At 39.4% G+C, this 16,382-nt stretch overlaps 1 protein-coding gene across 1 annotated transcript in view; it reads left to right on the forward strand.

The window, feature by feature from the left end:
- The window catches only part of KCNH5 (potassium voltage-gated channel subfamily H member 5), a 295,802-nt gene that overhangs the window by 213,829 nt on the left and 65,591 nt on the right, over window positions 1–16,382 (forward strand). Inside the window, exons 9-10 of the mRNA XM_084792497.1 lie at window positions 4,619–4,871; window positions 15,506–15,702. Of these exons, the coding sequence (XP_084648623.1) occupies window positions 4,619–4,871; window positions 15,506–15,702 (450 nt within the window). The remainder of the gene's footprint in view (window positions 1–4,618; window positions 4,872–15,505; window positions 15,703–16,382) is intronic.

Below are 16,382 nucleotides of genomic sequence, written 5' to 3' on the forward strand. Positions count from 1 at the left end.
AGAGATAAACAGAAGTCACTCTTACCCTGAATCTTCTCCCCTGAAGTATAATTTCATTTGCTGGTAATTGTGAGATACATTAGAAAATCCACCAAGGAGGAAAAAATGGATGTGACTGTCACGGCGAAACACACTGCAATCGGAGACACCGTACTATGTGTGAGAGTTGTCTTCAGTGATATTCTCATTCTGTCACTTAAAAGCATATTTTTTCTTGGCTAAGAAAGTTGTAAATATCATTATTCCCAGGATAAATAATGATATATTTATAATTCTAACGACACATACCATGTCAGAAAGACAGTTTGTCTAAGGGTGAAGAGGGAGCTTGTCTCTGGGCATGACTCTGCTGGGTCCACTTTAACACCTAGGTTCACTTGTTGCTTTATGGCAACTGTCCATGCAAACCACCAATCAGTGTAGTTAGTGAGAGCAGAGAGGGAAAGTGGGTGGTACACACCTGGAATCCCAGTACATGGGATCTGAGGCAGGAGGATTGCCATGAGTTGGAGGCTAGCCTGGGCTACTTCAAGGCTTCAAGGCTAGCCATATATAAAGCCTGGTTTCAAAACCCGAGGCAAGACCAATAAAAATAATAAGTGATTACAATCTAAAGAATAAAAAATATAATGAGTTAGTATCAAAAATCGAGTAAAACAAAAAAAAATCAAAAAAGTGATGTACTTAAAATACAATGAAAGTCATCTTTTAGTAAAACAGGTTAGTCTAAATATCAGAAGATTCTAATTGCTATATGAGAGAACCATCTGAAGTGGCATAAAATTACAGTTTCCAGGGCTAGAGATATGGATCAGCAATTAAGAGCCCTGGGCACTCTTCCAGAGAATTTAGACCCAATTCCCAGCACCCACATGGCAGCTCACAACTGTCTATCATTCTGGTACCAGGGAATCTGACACCCTTACACAGACAGACATACATGCATGCAAAACACCAAATGCACATAAAAATAAAAATAAATAAAAAATCATTAAAAGCTCCTGAGTTTCAGCCCAAGTATCATGAATTAAAAAAAAAAAAAAAGAAAGAAAAGAGAATCCTATATGTTAAATGGATAAAAACAGAAAAACTCACTTTCTCTTAAGCTTTTTGATGTAATGTTTATATGTGCATATGTTTTTAAGATATTTTATATTTTCAACTTGAAAAAATTTTTATCCTATTTTTGAAGTATGTCCAGATTTATATTAAAGTACTTAATTATCTTTGGAAATTTATGAAACAACCTAGTCTTCATACAGGGGTTGAAGAAAACGGGCTTTACAGAGAACTAAAACAAACTATAGGATAAACTAAATACATGTTTGACTGGCTGGCGGTTCTTCAAGCTCTGGCTGTGTGCTGGCCTATAGCATAATGTAAATTCTTTCCATGAACATATATGATGCTAGTGATCAGTATCCTTATCTCAGGGAATGGATAAGCAAAACTCCCTGGACCATAAAGCTAGTAAATTACCTAGCTGAACTGTGGCTTGTGTCCTCCTGAACCCAGCCTTATGACCTCAAGCTATAGGCCATAAGTCAAGAGTCATAGGCTCCTGTGTCCCTGTCATGGTATTTTCCCACTACATTGTGACTGTCTCTTTACGTCTGTCTTTTGAACTCACTGTTAGCTCCTCTACAGCAAGGATGAAGTCTTTTCACACAGTGACACATAGTAGAAGCTGAGTAAGTGCCTGTTGAGCAACCAGTATTGTCTGACCCACTAAAGACTGATAATATTAATTATCATCATTGGAAAGTGCAATCAAGGGAAAGTACCAAGTGCTTTTAAAGCTCTATTAGGGTATTATTTTCTTCAAAGAGGAGACATTTCAGAAAGGTGAGTGACGTGATGTCTACTGTCTGTAGGAATTTGAAAGATTATGAAAATAATCCCATCGAGATGATTGTGAAATGTAGTCTTAGGAAACATAAAGAGAAAGAATCCAGGAAGCACAATTAACTGCACTGTGTGATGGACCGTTCCTGAAGAGAAGCAGTCAGTGTCACATTTATGGTGAGATACAAACAAAAGGAATAGTGAGGATAGTTCTTTCTTTCTTTTTTTATTAAAGTTTATGTATTTATTTATTCACTTTACATCCTGGTCTTAGCCTCATTTCTCTTCACCTCCCAGTTCCACTCTTCCTTCCTCTCTTCCATCCCCCTCCACCATTCCTCAGAAAAGGTGAACCTCCTTTTCTGTCCACCTCAGCTCATCAGGTCATATCAAGACTAAGTAGTTCTCTTCCCCCGTGGCCTGGCAAGGTAGTCCCACCAACGGGGTAATAATTGAAAAACTGGCAAGAGAGTCTGTGTCAGAGGCAGCATCCCCCCCTTACTAGAGGACCCACATGAAGCCTGAGCTGCCCGTGAGATAATTCTGTGTAGGCAGCCTAGGTACAGTCCATGCATGGTCCTTGGTTGGTGCTTCAGTCTCCACAAGCTCCTCTGGGCCCCGGTTAGTTGGCTCTGTTGGTCTTCGTGTGAGGCTACTGTCACCTCCAGGTCCTTTTCTCCTTCTCCCAATTTTCCCATAAGACTCCCTATACATCCACCAAGGTTTATCTGTGAGTCTCAGAGGACAACTCTGTTAGATTCCTGTCTGCAAGCATAGAAGATCACCGTTAATAGTGTCAGGGGTTGGTCCTCTGACCAGGAGCGGGTCTTTGTTGGACCTTCCTTCAATCTCTGCTATATCTGTAACAAGCTGGAGACCTAAGTCAGGGTAGCCTCCCAGGAGGATATGAGAGGGACTCTCCCAGGGGGATATGAGAGGGACTCTAGCAGAGACTCCTAGTAGCCGGGGCCATAGAGACCGAAGAGGACACTATCTAACTAGACAAGTCTTCTAGTAGAGGGAGGGGAACACCAACCCACTTAAAAAACGTCAATTCAAAATTAACCTTGCCTACAAGATGTGCAGGGATAAAGACAGAGCAGATACAGTAGGGATATTTAAAGCCTTGGGTGAGGGCTGGAATCTAAAGCTAGAACATAATTAAGAAAAGGAAGAAAACTATTTGGCATGAAATAGCATTTATTATAATTGAATGGGAAAATGAACTTAGCTTTATCTTTGAAAGATTGAAATTCTATCAAATAAAATTGAATTAAAATTGGTTTATCAAGGGGGTAGAGGGACAGGGCCCTCAGGTGTGTCTGCCAGGTGGGCAGTCCTGACTTCTGTGATTCTCTACTTAGGTGTATAATAGACCCACCTCTCACTGAAATGCCACTGGCAGTTAATCATCACTGTGGTGAGGGGGTGCCATTTTTTTTTTAGTTGTAGACATTAAAAGCTGCGCATGCTCCAGCACATAACCTCCTGTGCCTATCCACAAGGCAACCCTAGTAACACCATTGCACCCTAACCTGAAAGTTAGAGGGGGACTTGTTACAAAGAAGAAGGATTTCAGCAAGAAAAAGAAGGGATGAGAACATCCAAAAGCTATGAACTGGATGTATGAATTTGTAAAAGAATAAAAACATAATCTAAAAGTATGGTAATATGCAATATCCATTTTGACATAGGTTTTTAAATGCTTGTATGAAAGCCATAGTTAATGAAAGCTCCCTTCACCCTGCTTTCCAGGCACACTCCTGCCAGTCACGCCCCCTACAGGAAGCTTGAGTTTGAATTCTGCTACCCCCAATCCCAGCTACCTGTGATAAAATCGTGTGCCCAAGCCTGTGTCTGGCCTGCTTAGAGATTTGTCCAGGTGCCTGTGTCTTACAGAGGCCTGATGCAAACCCTCTTCTAAGTCTGGAATTCATTCATTTATAGAGGAAAATCCTGCAGACTCAAGGGATGGTGAGAGTGGTCTGATATCAGCCTTCGGAATGTCAAGTAGCTGCACAAGTTGTGTTGGTTTTATTTTATTATGGCCAGTTTATGTGTATCCACCTCTTGTCTGTACTAACATATAATGTTCATTCTTGATGTAGTTATAAAATAATCTTGAAACATTGGTTGGGTTGATATAATGTTAATATTTTATGTTAATTGGATTTGAGGATATTAACTTTTGTTTTATATTTTTATTTATTTAGTTTTTAAAATTTAGGTTTTGAGATTATAGTATAATTATATCATTTGCCCCTTTAGTTTTTCAAACCTTTCCATGTCACCCTCTACTCTCTTCCAAATTCATGACCTAATTTTCTATAATTGTTGGGATATATCACATATATGGTAATATACATATGATATATATGCACACATATATTTCTAAGTAAATAAATACAATTAGCACACTCTGTCTAATGTTGCTCGTATGATATATTTTCAGGACTGACCATAACTCTTTTGTCAAGATTCTTCCTGACCGCCACTCAAAACTACTATTGTAACAGGGAAATAGCCTTCAAGGGTTGACGCATGGTGCTGTGCGATGACATGGACGGTGTTGTGCTCTGATGCTGTGATGTTCATATGTACATCAGTGCATCTCACCAGACCCCAGTTTTTTCGAGGACAGGCCTGTGTCTAACTTTGCCTTCCAGGTGCTTAGGCCCTTGTCTTGAGATGCAGTAGCAGTCAGTTGGCATTTTTTATTTCTGAAGTTGACCCTTTCTTTCCTGCTCACTTACTCATTTCTCACTCTCCTCAGGTTCTCTCCATCTGTCCCAAGGACATGAGAGCGGACATCTGCGTTCATCTGAACCGGAAGGTTTTTAATGAACATCCTGCATTCCGATTGGCCAGCGATGGATGTCTGCGTGCCTTGGCAGTGGAGTTCCAAACCATTCACTGTGCTCCTGGGGACCTGATTTACCATGCTGGAGAAAGTGTGGATGCCCTCTGCTTTGTGGTGTCGGGGTCCTTGGAAGTTATCCAAGATGACGAGGTGGTGGCCATTTTAGGTACTGTGAACTTTCCTGGTGCGGTGACAAATGGATCACAGTAGTCCTGGAGTTTTAGCTTCTAAACAGGAATCCCGTCTGTTTGGTGACTTTAGAAAAGGGGTCACTAATGAGATGATGAATTTCAGTTGAAAACTGGTTTGCTGTTTCAGCAAAGAACATTACTCTCAGTCACAGCAAACAGGGAACGTAGGGTCCCATAACATTTGTGTATGACCACAGCCTAAGGGACTTTGCACACTCTCATTGGCAAGTGGGAATTTACTTTTAGAGCCATTGTCAGATCAGTAATAAAGGGAGCTAGTCTCACGGGGCGACAGATGTATCCAGTTCAGCATTTTTCTTTATAGAAGAGCCAGGCAAGGCTTGAAAAGGTATGGAGACTTGCCCAGCTAGTAGCCTGGCAAGGGCAGATTTACATCATCCTGGTCCCTATGGTTCTGTTTCATCACGGTGGCTGACCCATGAAGAAGATGGGGCTGAGGAGGCTAAGGAGATGCATAGGAGTGAGCACAATGGGAGGAAATTAAGTTTAGGTTTTAATAAGCTGGTTCCATTCATCTGTTTTCACCAACTAGGAAAATTAGTTGTTTGACAACAGATTTACTCTGAAGTTCAGACACTTTGTAGGTAGGTTAGTGATAGCGCAACACAAAAGAGGTGATGGTTCATGACCTTGAGAGAATTCAAACAAAATAAACTAAACAACAACAACAACAACAACAACAACAACAAACTTAGCGTACATGACCATAAGTGTAATATGAACATTTTGTCAAGCAAAATTGCTGAATGAACTTTTGCTCAAATACCTGCAGCAGGTTCATGGAATCCACACAGATAAAAGAAGAAGAAATGAGAGGCCAGATGAGCATCACCCCCTTGTGTTTTTCTCAAGTCAAATAACTGAGAGGCACATCATGTCAGCTCCATGTTGATCACATTTTTCATGGCTGGTGTCTGGTGAAAAATGAGTTCAATCTTTAAACTATTGGATTTTTTCTTTTTCTTTTCTTTTTCCTTTTTATCTTTTTTTTTTCTACTGAAGCCAACCTACCGTAGCTTGACTTGCACTGATTGTCCTAAGAAAAAAGACTGACTGATGGGTTTTAGAAACTGCAAAGGCAAAAATGAAAACCAATGTGGAATCCAATGTAAGGAAAGAAAAGAAAGGTAGAAAGAAAGAAAGAGTACCTCATTTGAGAAAGTATGATTACTTGGAAATTTAGAATGGGGAAGAAATGACCCTTTATGGGAAAGCTGTTTCTGTAAAGATGGTAGAAAAATTGAGCTGGGCTGAAAAAAAAAATGAAAGAAAGATTACGTTGTTTTCTTTTAACTGTTTGAAAATACTATTATTGCTAGTTAGTTCTCTTGCAGGAATTAATTTTCTTTAAATACTTTTATGAAGAATTATCAGAGTGCTTGGGAATCAGCACTCTGAGTGTGCTTGATGCAGCCTTCTGCTAGCTTTTGTCTGCTAGGGGGTGTACGGGAGGCATTGCTTTCCTGGAAGCTGCCCATCACTGGAACAGGCCTTTGTGGCAGAATGAAGCATATCTGTGCTATGATTGCTCTTGTTCACTTAAAGAGGAAGGTAGAACAAAAGCACCAATCACGTGCATTTGTCTTTTCCCTGGTGATCTTGTCAGTGGAGGCTGATGGGAAAGCAGACATCACATATACACTATGAATGTGAGTGCTGCAGACTCCTTACCGAAGGCTTGGAGAAAGCTCTGAGCACGGTGACTCCGGCTTGGGTCTGTTAAAATGGAGTTATTTGCCCAATGAGACAAAGTGAAAAGGAATTGGCAGCTGGATTTGCGCAGTGGCACTGTAAATATGAACCCAGGGCGCCTGAGTTTTAGGCCGGCCTCATCATCTCTCTGCCACGTTTTATTTCTTTGAGTGCGCACTTTTATTCTTTCTTCTCTCAAGTCTTCGGATTGAGATTCTGTTCATACCTAACTTATGTGAATCAAATTATGGAGAGACCTCTCTGACAACCTTCTTACTTTTATTTTTTTTTTTAAATGGACTTCAAGAGACACTACTTCAGCCCAGAAGTAATAAAGGTATAGTTTTAAACATTTAAGACACTTGAAGAATGCTTCAGGGGAGGAGGATGGAGAGGATGCTCACTAACTCACCAGTCAAGCCTGGCATCTCCCCTTTTAAAAATTTTTGTTAGCTTATTTTGAAATAATTCCAAAATTTGGGAGAAATTTTAAAAAATGACAGATTGAAAATAATCCTATATCATCCTTCTTTGTGCCCCCTCCCCTCCTCTCCCCTCCAGCTCCTCCTTCTCTCTGCCTCCCCTTCTCCTCCCTCCCCTCCCCTCCACTTCTCTCTCTCTCTCCCTCCCCTCTCTCTCCCTCCATTTCCTCCCTCTCCCCTCCAATTCAGTTCCCTCCTTCTCTGCCCCTCCACTTCCTTCCTTCTCTGCCCCTCCACTTCCCCCTACCCTCTACTTCCTCCTTCTCTCCCCTCCACTTCCTCCTTCTCTCTCCTCCACTTCCCCCTTCTCTTCCCTCCACTTCCCTCCCTCTCTGCCCTTCCATTTCCCCCTCCCTCCCCTCCACTTCCCTCCCTCTCTTTCCATGCACCTTCCCCCTTCCTCCTCCCTTCCTCTCTCCTCTGCTCTCTTACCTTTCTCCTCTCCTCTTTTCCCTTCCTACCTTCTCCTTCTCTCTCCCCTCTTCTCCCCATTCACTTCCTCTGTCCTTGTAGCTTGATAAGTCAGTTATCAGGTTTCCTATCACCTCCTTCAGCATCCTTGCTTTCCTCACCATGGACCTGTTTGCCAGATGAAAGGTATGGAAGGGAGGCCATTTGAAAATTAATTTAAATCTCTGGATCCAGAAACAGGTGCATTCTTACTCTTTGGGATCTGGCTTCTATGCACTCTCTTGGTAGGGCGTGATTCTTTAGTGTGTCAAAGTGCCAAGCAGTGTAAAGAGTAAGTTATGAAGCATAACTAACCAGAGCAAAGATAAAGATGCATCTGATAAATACCATAGTTTTTACACTGTGGGATGTTTCAGGATGTTTTTCTAAGTAGGGCATATGAATATAATTGCAGCTGCTGTCTTTTTCCAGTTTGAAGTTCTTTTCAGTTCTTACACCTCCATGCACTCTTTCTTTGACCTTCCCACTTCGAATGAAACACAAAGAATTCCAAATTAAGTTCATGATGCATACATATTTTATATTCGTTAATGTCTTTTTACTCTTTAGTCCCTAGTCTATAATTACTTAGCGTGAATAGACTTGTTGGTGTGGTTGAAATAGCCAGGTTACTTCTAAATGTCTTGACAAGTATATTGTACCTTTCAGGGACTGTTAAAATAGTAGCTTGCTACCAACAATAGGCCTTGCTCCAAAGACTCCAGTTTTGCTTTATTCACATTTCTTCTTTTCGCTTGTCTTTATTGATTCCTAGAATCATAGGGTTAGAATGTTAAACTAAGAAAATCTATGTCTTATGGCTTTCAACTGTAACTTTCAATTTCCAGGACATGATGGCTGTGTACGTAGGGTTTAGACGAGGAGGTGCAATAGATACTTTTGGGGGGTTGGGAGAAGGATGCAGAAGAGAAGAAAGATAAGAAAGAAATGTAGAGCTGGGTTAAGCACTCATCAAGTATGGGTGGAAAGACTCACCAAATAGAAGCATGGCCGTGCCCCAAACATACTCAAGAAACCACTCAAGTAAAATTCAGAGGGTCTGTTGGATAAGTTATTTATCCTCACCAATGAATAACTGTGATGTTTCTCATGCATTTTTAAACCCACATCATCAACAAACTCACTAGATAATGTGTCTAAGATAATAAAAAAAACAAATCTGGCTGTTAAACTAGCCCCGTAGGGTAAGACAATCCCCAAGGCTTATTACTCCTTTAATAATGTTGTAACTCGAGCTCTAATTTGTCTTTGCATTTTACAGTTTCTTACAATGTGGATATTAAGCATTAATTTCTATTTTCCAATGCAGTTTGCCGTGGTTCGGCAGTGCAATACTTCATAGGGCTTGATGCAAAGAACTGAGAAAGTATAAATAGACCAAACAACAGCTTTCTTGTTAAGTGTGAGGTTCCTTTCTATCTTAGGGCTTTGGGGGTTGGGGGGGTAGTTTGCTTAAGAGCCAAAATGTTTACAGCAGGAGTGACTTGCACCCAGAAGGAACTGACCTAAAAACTATCATCAGCCATTCTACAGTCATGAACACGAATAGGAAGGTGTTTGTTTGTTTGTCTGTTTGTTTTTGTCTGAAAGTGTGTGGAAATCTTTGCATGCAGAAAGGGTGTGTCTTTATTGGGCATTTCATGTCCACATTTTATAATTTTTTTGAGAATGTATAAAGTCTGTAATACGCCTTGAAGGAGAACATTAATGGGTTCTCTCACACCTGGTAAATAAGTGATTGACTTGCACGGTGACCACCTTCCCAGAACTGTAATAAGAGATTGCGGTGAACTGAATCATGTGTTGGATGACTTACATGGATGTAGCAAGTGTAATGTGAAGTGAATGGTTAAGATGATGTGCACATTATAGATCACACATACAGGGGACTTTCATGCCATGAAACAGTTAGCATCATGTTGAGAGAACTTTAATGAGGAGAGTGGAATTATCCGTGTTGGTTAGTTTTAGTTACATCTTTCTAATATTTTTTATGTTGTACAGGAATTTATTAAATGAGCATAGGGAGAGAAGAAAAGTGGGGGAGGGGGACCCCAGGGAAAGACAGAGAGACAGAGACAGAGGATGAGAGGAGACAGAGAGGAAGAGGAAGTAGAGAGTCTAATATTTTTTGAAGGAGAAGTAGGGGACAAAGTTTGCCATGAGTTAGTATTCTGATTTCTTATTGTTTTTTCTGTATCATAGATATTTGCCCCCACGATTGCAAAAGGCTAAGTGGTTTTGGAGTTACCATGAAACACGATGGGACAGCTCTTGACTTGTATGCTGGAGCCCTGATTTTGGTCCTTAGCTTTGGAAGAAAATGGTCAATTAAAAAATCTTAAAGTAGAAATAAGTTAATATTTAAAGTTTTCAGTTAGGTAAAACAAAGTTCCTAATTAATATTTGAATGTCTACATAATTAACAACCATCTGTTTTTCTAAGAGGAAAATCTACCCATTCATTGAGTATCTTTAAACTCCCAAATCTCTACTTAAAATGATGAATATTTATTGACTAGTCTGGATAGGATTAGAATTATCCACATTTGTTAATTTTCCTGTAGTTCTTTAATATTTTATATTTGTACATATGTTAAAATTTTACTGTGTATCAGTATATATGTGTATAAATTAGTCTGTTATTTTTTTGCTTTTTTAAATAAAGGTTATGTAGATTCACTATATAAAAAATTGGGGAATGACAGAAAGAAAAAAGTGATAACACATTACTCAAAACGTTTTTCTTTGTTGTTTTGTTTTTTCCTTTTTTATTAAATATTTTTTATTTTTACATATACATTTGTATTATTTTTATGTTTGTAATTTGTTTCACTTTTTTAATTAATTTATTTATATTACATCTCAATGGTTATCCCATCCCTTGTATCCTCCCATTCCTCCCCCCCTCCCATTTTCCCCTTATTCCCCTCCCCTATGACTGTGACTGAGGGGGACCTCTTCCCCCTGTATATGCTCATAGGGTATCAGGTCCCTTCTTGGTAGCCTGCTATCCTTCCCCTGAGTGCCACCAGGCCTCCCCATCCAGGGGATGTGGTCAAATATGGGGCACCAGAGTTAGATTATTCCACATATGTACAATAAACTACCTACAGCAAGAAGAACCATGAAATGTCAGGGATTATACAAATGTTACATCCACAGTGCTTTGGCTGTTTGTACTTGGCAGCCTTGAAGGGAACGTCCTTCCTGTCTTGATGAGTCTAAAATTCTGAGTGTAAGTCAATATCTATCATCTCTCGCCATTATCAACTTAAAACATCTATCTAGACCTAAAAACATTCCCTAAGCAACTAAGTTTAATTGTAAAACGAAACTATCTGGTCTTCAACCCCATCAGAGACTTGAGAAGGAATAAATTAATTACCTGAGTATATAGGGGGTGCAGTTTAGCAGCTTCCCAAATGAGAAGATGACAAAGACAGTTTGCTATCTGAGCAGTCATCTAAATTTCTCTATAATGTTGGAGTATCATCTTCAGCCCTCTGGTCCAATATGTCTTGACAGACTGAGGCAGGTACTATTAAGAATTTGCTTACCTTGTTTTGGCCAGTTTTGGCCATCGACTCTACCTGCATCCAAGCTTGCCCATTTTTAGACAGAATTCTGTCTGTGGTAGAAATGAGGACATTTTTCCCAGTGGCTGTTTTGCTACATTTGAATCCATCTCCATAAGGAGGTCCTCTGATGCTCATCATCCTCTTTGAGGTAGGCTGGGTGTTGCCAGGAGTTAATCTGTCTCATTGTCAATGAATCTTTAAAATATTAAAAATATTTTAAAATTCTATATTCTATATGTCTCTGAGATTTTTGAAGACCTTATTTAACTATTTTACCTCAGCTTTCTGTAGAATCATATCTACCTGTTGCACCTAAGATTATATTCTTGTGATAAAAATAGACTAGTAATTGATATGACCATGATTCAATTAACTAACAATTAACTTATATAACGTACTTATTCTAAATGGCAATAGTACTTTCCAAGTATTGGAGGTGAATCTTGTTTTATGATTGAGTTATATGGGTACAATACCACATATTAGAGTAGAAATATATATAATGTGTGTGACGAATAATCTTAAATTTGAATTCTATACCACTGTATCTAAAATTAAACTTATTTCACATCAGTATACAACATTCTGTACCAGTAAATTAAAAATAACCTTGTGAGTAACAATTAAGGCATTAAGTTGAGGAGTAGAGAGATCTATTTTTGTTGTATCTTCCCTGTATATGTATTCACCTTCTTTCTTTTCAACCCCTGTCTCCAAGCCTAAGAATGGAAGATAAAGGAAAAGAGAGATAGCACTGCTTCCAAATGAATTTTCCTTTAGTCATTTGCTCTTTTTTATCTTTTATCTAAATTTGGTTTTAATTGATAAGTTAATAATAGCATAATTGACTTATATCATAGCTTAGTTACAATGCACTTTTATTCTATTATGAAATTTTTCTTTTTTAAGATTTATTTATTATTTATGTAGTATTCTGGCCACAAGTGTGCCTGCCCACCACAAGAAGACACCAGATCTCATTACAGGTGGTTGTGAGCCACCATGTGGGTTGCTGGGAATTGAACTCCGGACCTTTGGAAGAGCAGACGATGCTCTTAAACTCTGAGCCATCTCTCCAGCCCCCATATGAAATTTTTTTTTAAAAAGTAGATTTCTTGATAATATTTTTAGTCTTGGTGCCTTAGTTTTATTCTATATACTATATTATGGATGTCAGAGGCAGTTAGAGATTGTGATGATTTAGCAAAGTACTCTTTACTAGCTCCAGGGAGTTGGCTAGGTTTCTAGTACCAGGCATGGCTGTCCTCTTGTTTAAGAGGCCATAAATCCAATTACAGAACTGTTGGTTGTTGCCAAGTTATGGGTGCCATTATTTCACCTTCCAGGTTATTATTGTGATATGTTAGTCATTGTTGTAGTTCATAGGCATCATGGATGGGCAGGGCTATTGGTTACCCCCTTCCCTTGGAGGCTGGTGTGGCACCTTTTGGCATTATGAAAGCAGGCCCTTGGCCCAGCTAACCGGAGTAAAGAAATAGATGACCTAAAACAACAATCAGAAATGAACAGGAAAACATCACAACAGACATCAAAGAAATCCAGAATATTCTAAAGGAACTCTTTAAAAACCCATACTTTATACATTTGTGAAATATAAAAGAAATCAATGAATTTCTGGATTCATCCATGCAATTATTTAATCAATTTTTATCTAGTATTATAAAATAAACATTTTGTAAGCTATTTCAAAACATTGGTTTAAGTCTTTATTCATTGGTATGTTACATAAATCTTTGTTATTTCTTTTGGCTTTGCATGTATGACACTTTTTGAAATTGCTCAGCTGTGACTGATAACATTACCCTGAGTGGAACTTGTGATGTTTCTTATCTTTTATAAATTCCCAGAACTGAGACAATTGAGTCAAATTGACCAGCCAGTATCACAGTGTCTCATGCCTGAAAATCAGACAGTGGATCACAATCAGAGATGATATTATAATTGGTAATTTGAGAAAGTGTCTTAGAAATGAATTAGAAAGAAATATAATTCTTTTCCACTTCTTTAAGGAAGAATAAGATTCGGGCTGGGCGTGGTGGTGCACACTTTTAATTCCATCACTCCAGAGGCAGGCAGTTCGCTGTGAGTTCAAGGCCAGCCTAGTCTACAAAGCAAGTCTAGGATAGCCAAGCTACACAGAGAAACCCTGTCTCAAAAACAAACAAACAAACAAAAAAAAGAGTCTAGAGAAAGTATAGAATATGTAAGCATATTAGAAATTAAAAATCAACAACAACAACAAAAATCTAGAAGTGGATCAAATGAGCCTTCTTAAAAACTTATGTTTTTAGCACCTGAGACTGTGCCACTGTAACTGATATTAATATCTTATCTTTACAAAATAATGCATGTATATTTAAAAGAAGTTCAAGTTTAAGCACATTAGTGCATTTACTTGTGAGCTTTATGTACATGTATAGGTGATAAGGTAGGAGTATGTGATACAGAAAATGTAATTTACTGTGTATATTGTTTGATATTCTGATCTTTTCTAATTGTATGCAATATAAGTATTTCTGTATGTCATTTCATACAATCTTTGCTACTTTTAGTGGCTATCTAGTGTTTCATAATTTATTTATCTCTTGACCTTTATCTTCTTACACTTCATTGGAGTGCTATAAATAGTAAGTCCTGAGAGCATTTTCAAAAGTAAATTTAGCGCTTTAGATTATGCAGTTAGAATAAATACTTATAATTGGGATTTTGAGCTTAAAGAGAATGTCACATAAAGATCTCATCTCTACAATAGGATGGGGTGCTATGATGTAAGTTTCCATCATCAGTCTCCCCAAATTGTCATAATACTGTCATGACCATTCAGCTTCTTGGTTTTAATGTCATTTCAGTGGACAACATAGCTTTCAAACAACTGAGTCATTAAACAGTGATGTCAACTGTTTTTGTTGATTTTCTGTTAAAAATCAAGTGGATTGTTGAAATGAGTTAAATACTTATCGTGGTTATTTTATGCTGATCGTGTGATCCACATGGTGACCAGAGCACCTTCTTCACAACTTGCATGCTTCCTGCACGCACAATAAAGTGCCTACTGGGGTTCACCGCTCTCCTACTATGTTCTAACAGCTTCCCACTACCCATTTGGGCGAATGCTCTGTGGTATGCTCAGCCAATTTCTCTGTTTCTATGCCTGGCTCTTTCCCTCGTGTCTCTGCTTACTCCCACTTTCCTTTCTAGTGCTGTGATTGTCCTTGGGGATTTTATGGAACACTTCTTCTCCTCCCCTCTTCTGATTTTAATCTGTGCGATGTAAATAGGTATTTGTTCCTCTGTGTGATTAGAATGCAGAAAGAACAAATCATCTATGGAACGCCTCTAGGAAAGTGTATCCCAGAGGAGTGCATCCCTCCCGACTTTTCCATTTTAGCACATACCGGCAGAAACAGAACAAAGAGAGCAGACGGCTGAACCTCAGAAGCCAGAGGGCTCACAGGAAACCTTCTCAAAGCAGAAGGGCCTTTGAGGGCTGTGGACATTTGGCATTTCCTCCAGCCCCCTGTAAAACTAGGCACTTCTGATTTGGAGTGGTGGGTGTTCTCAGGCATCAGGGGACGTTCACTTCAGGGGAAGTGAGTCAGTGATAAAGATGCATCCGCACCTGACTTTAGCATCTGACTCTGTGATTCTGTGGGATAACAAGTCTGTGGTTCTTTCCATCTCCCACAATTCAGTGCATCTGCATTTGACCCTGATCCTGTGGGGCTGCAGGTGTGCATCTCTCTCCATCTCCCACAGTTCAGTTTCCTATGCTTAGGAATCACGGCTGGGGTGCTCTGGTGCTATAGCTGAGACTCTGTCAGGTCTATATGGAGGGAAAACGGCATACTTTAAGGACAGAGACATGACATACTTTAGTGTGCTCGGAGTACAATCATTAGTTACTGAATAACTCAATTGAATGTACATTGCATTACACTATGTGGCAGAAATTACAAATGTGCTAGACTTATAAAGGCTATAACAACAGACTCTTGGATATTGCATCTTGTTTTGTCGTCAATTTTTTTCCTAGAAAGTATGAGAAAAAAGAAATTATTTTTCTCTTTCTAATCTGAATGGGAAATTAATGTTGCAAAAGTTATTGAAAATATTTGTTATAATGACATAGTAGCTACTCCAATGAGTGGTATTTGTTTCCCCTACCCCAGGTTTCCGTCAGGAACTGAAATCTGAGGGTGTTACTCATGACGAAAATGTGCTGTGCAAAGTTCTATACATACAGTGAGGTTTATGCTTTAGATTATATAGATCAATACTATCTATCCAACTGAAGAACACTAGTGGGTGTGGTAGAAACGGTTGTCTTCTCCTGCTTTCCAGGGAAAGGTGATGTGTTTGGAGACATCTTCTGGAAGGAAACTACCCTTGCTCATGCGTGTGCCAATGTCCGGGCCCTGACTTACTGTGACCTGCACATCATCAAACGAGAAGCCCTGCTCAAGGTCCTTGACTTCTACACAGCATTTGCAAACTCATTTTCAAGGAACCTCACCCTCACTTGCAATCTAAGGAAGCGGGTATGTTGCATCTTCTTTCTCTTATGAGTCTTGGCTGGTGGCAGGGTGGGGGCGGTGGGGGCGGAGGGCAGCAAGGGCGTGAGCAGGCTATGTTCTATCAGCCCAGGATGGAAAGTACTTCATTTTCAAGTGGTACATTCTCATCTGCATAACATGATGCAATTTTCTTTCCGTTCATTTACGTTGTTTACTTTTGAAGGGAGAAGACACTCTGATTATCTCAGTGAATATTTGAGTTTTTATCATTTAAGACGCAAACTGAAAAACAGCCTTGGGCAGGAGCAAATGGGCCTGGAAACTGTGCTATAGAATGGTGATATTATTAGTATCAGGATGTTCTAGGTCCAAAAACCCAACAGTTGTTCAACCCCAGAGGCTGGATGTCTCCGGTGGTCTTCAACATGTGGCAGGACCCCCCCAAAAGGAGGCTCTAATGCCAGTGAAGCAATGAACTTGCTAGAGAGAGCACTAAGGCCAAGCAGGCAAAGAGCTGGTGCCTCTTTCTTCCATGTCCTTTATATAGGCTCCCACTAGAAGGTGTGGCCCAGATTTAAGCTGGGTCATCCCACTTCAAAAAATTCAATCAAGAAAAATTCCTCATAGGTGTACTCAGTCCTTTGGAATTTAGTTAATCGCAGATGTAGTCGAGTTGGCAACCAAACATAGCCATCACATGTGGT

The sequence above is a fragment of the Acomys minous genome (assembly GCF_964271855.1).
Source record: "Acomys minous genome assembly, chromosome: 8".
In the NCBI taxonomy this organism is placed as follows: Eukaryota; Metazoa; Chordata; class Mammalia; order Rodentia; family Muridae; genus Acomys; species Acomys minous.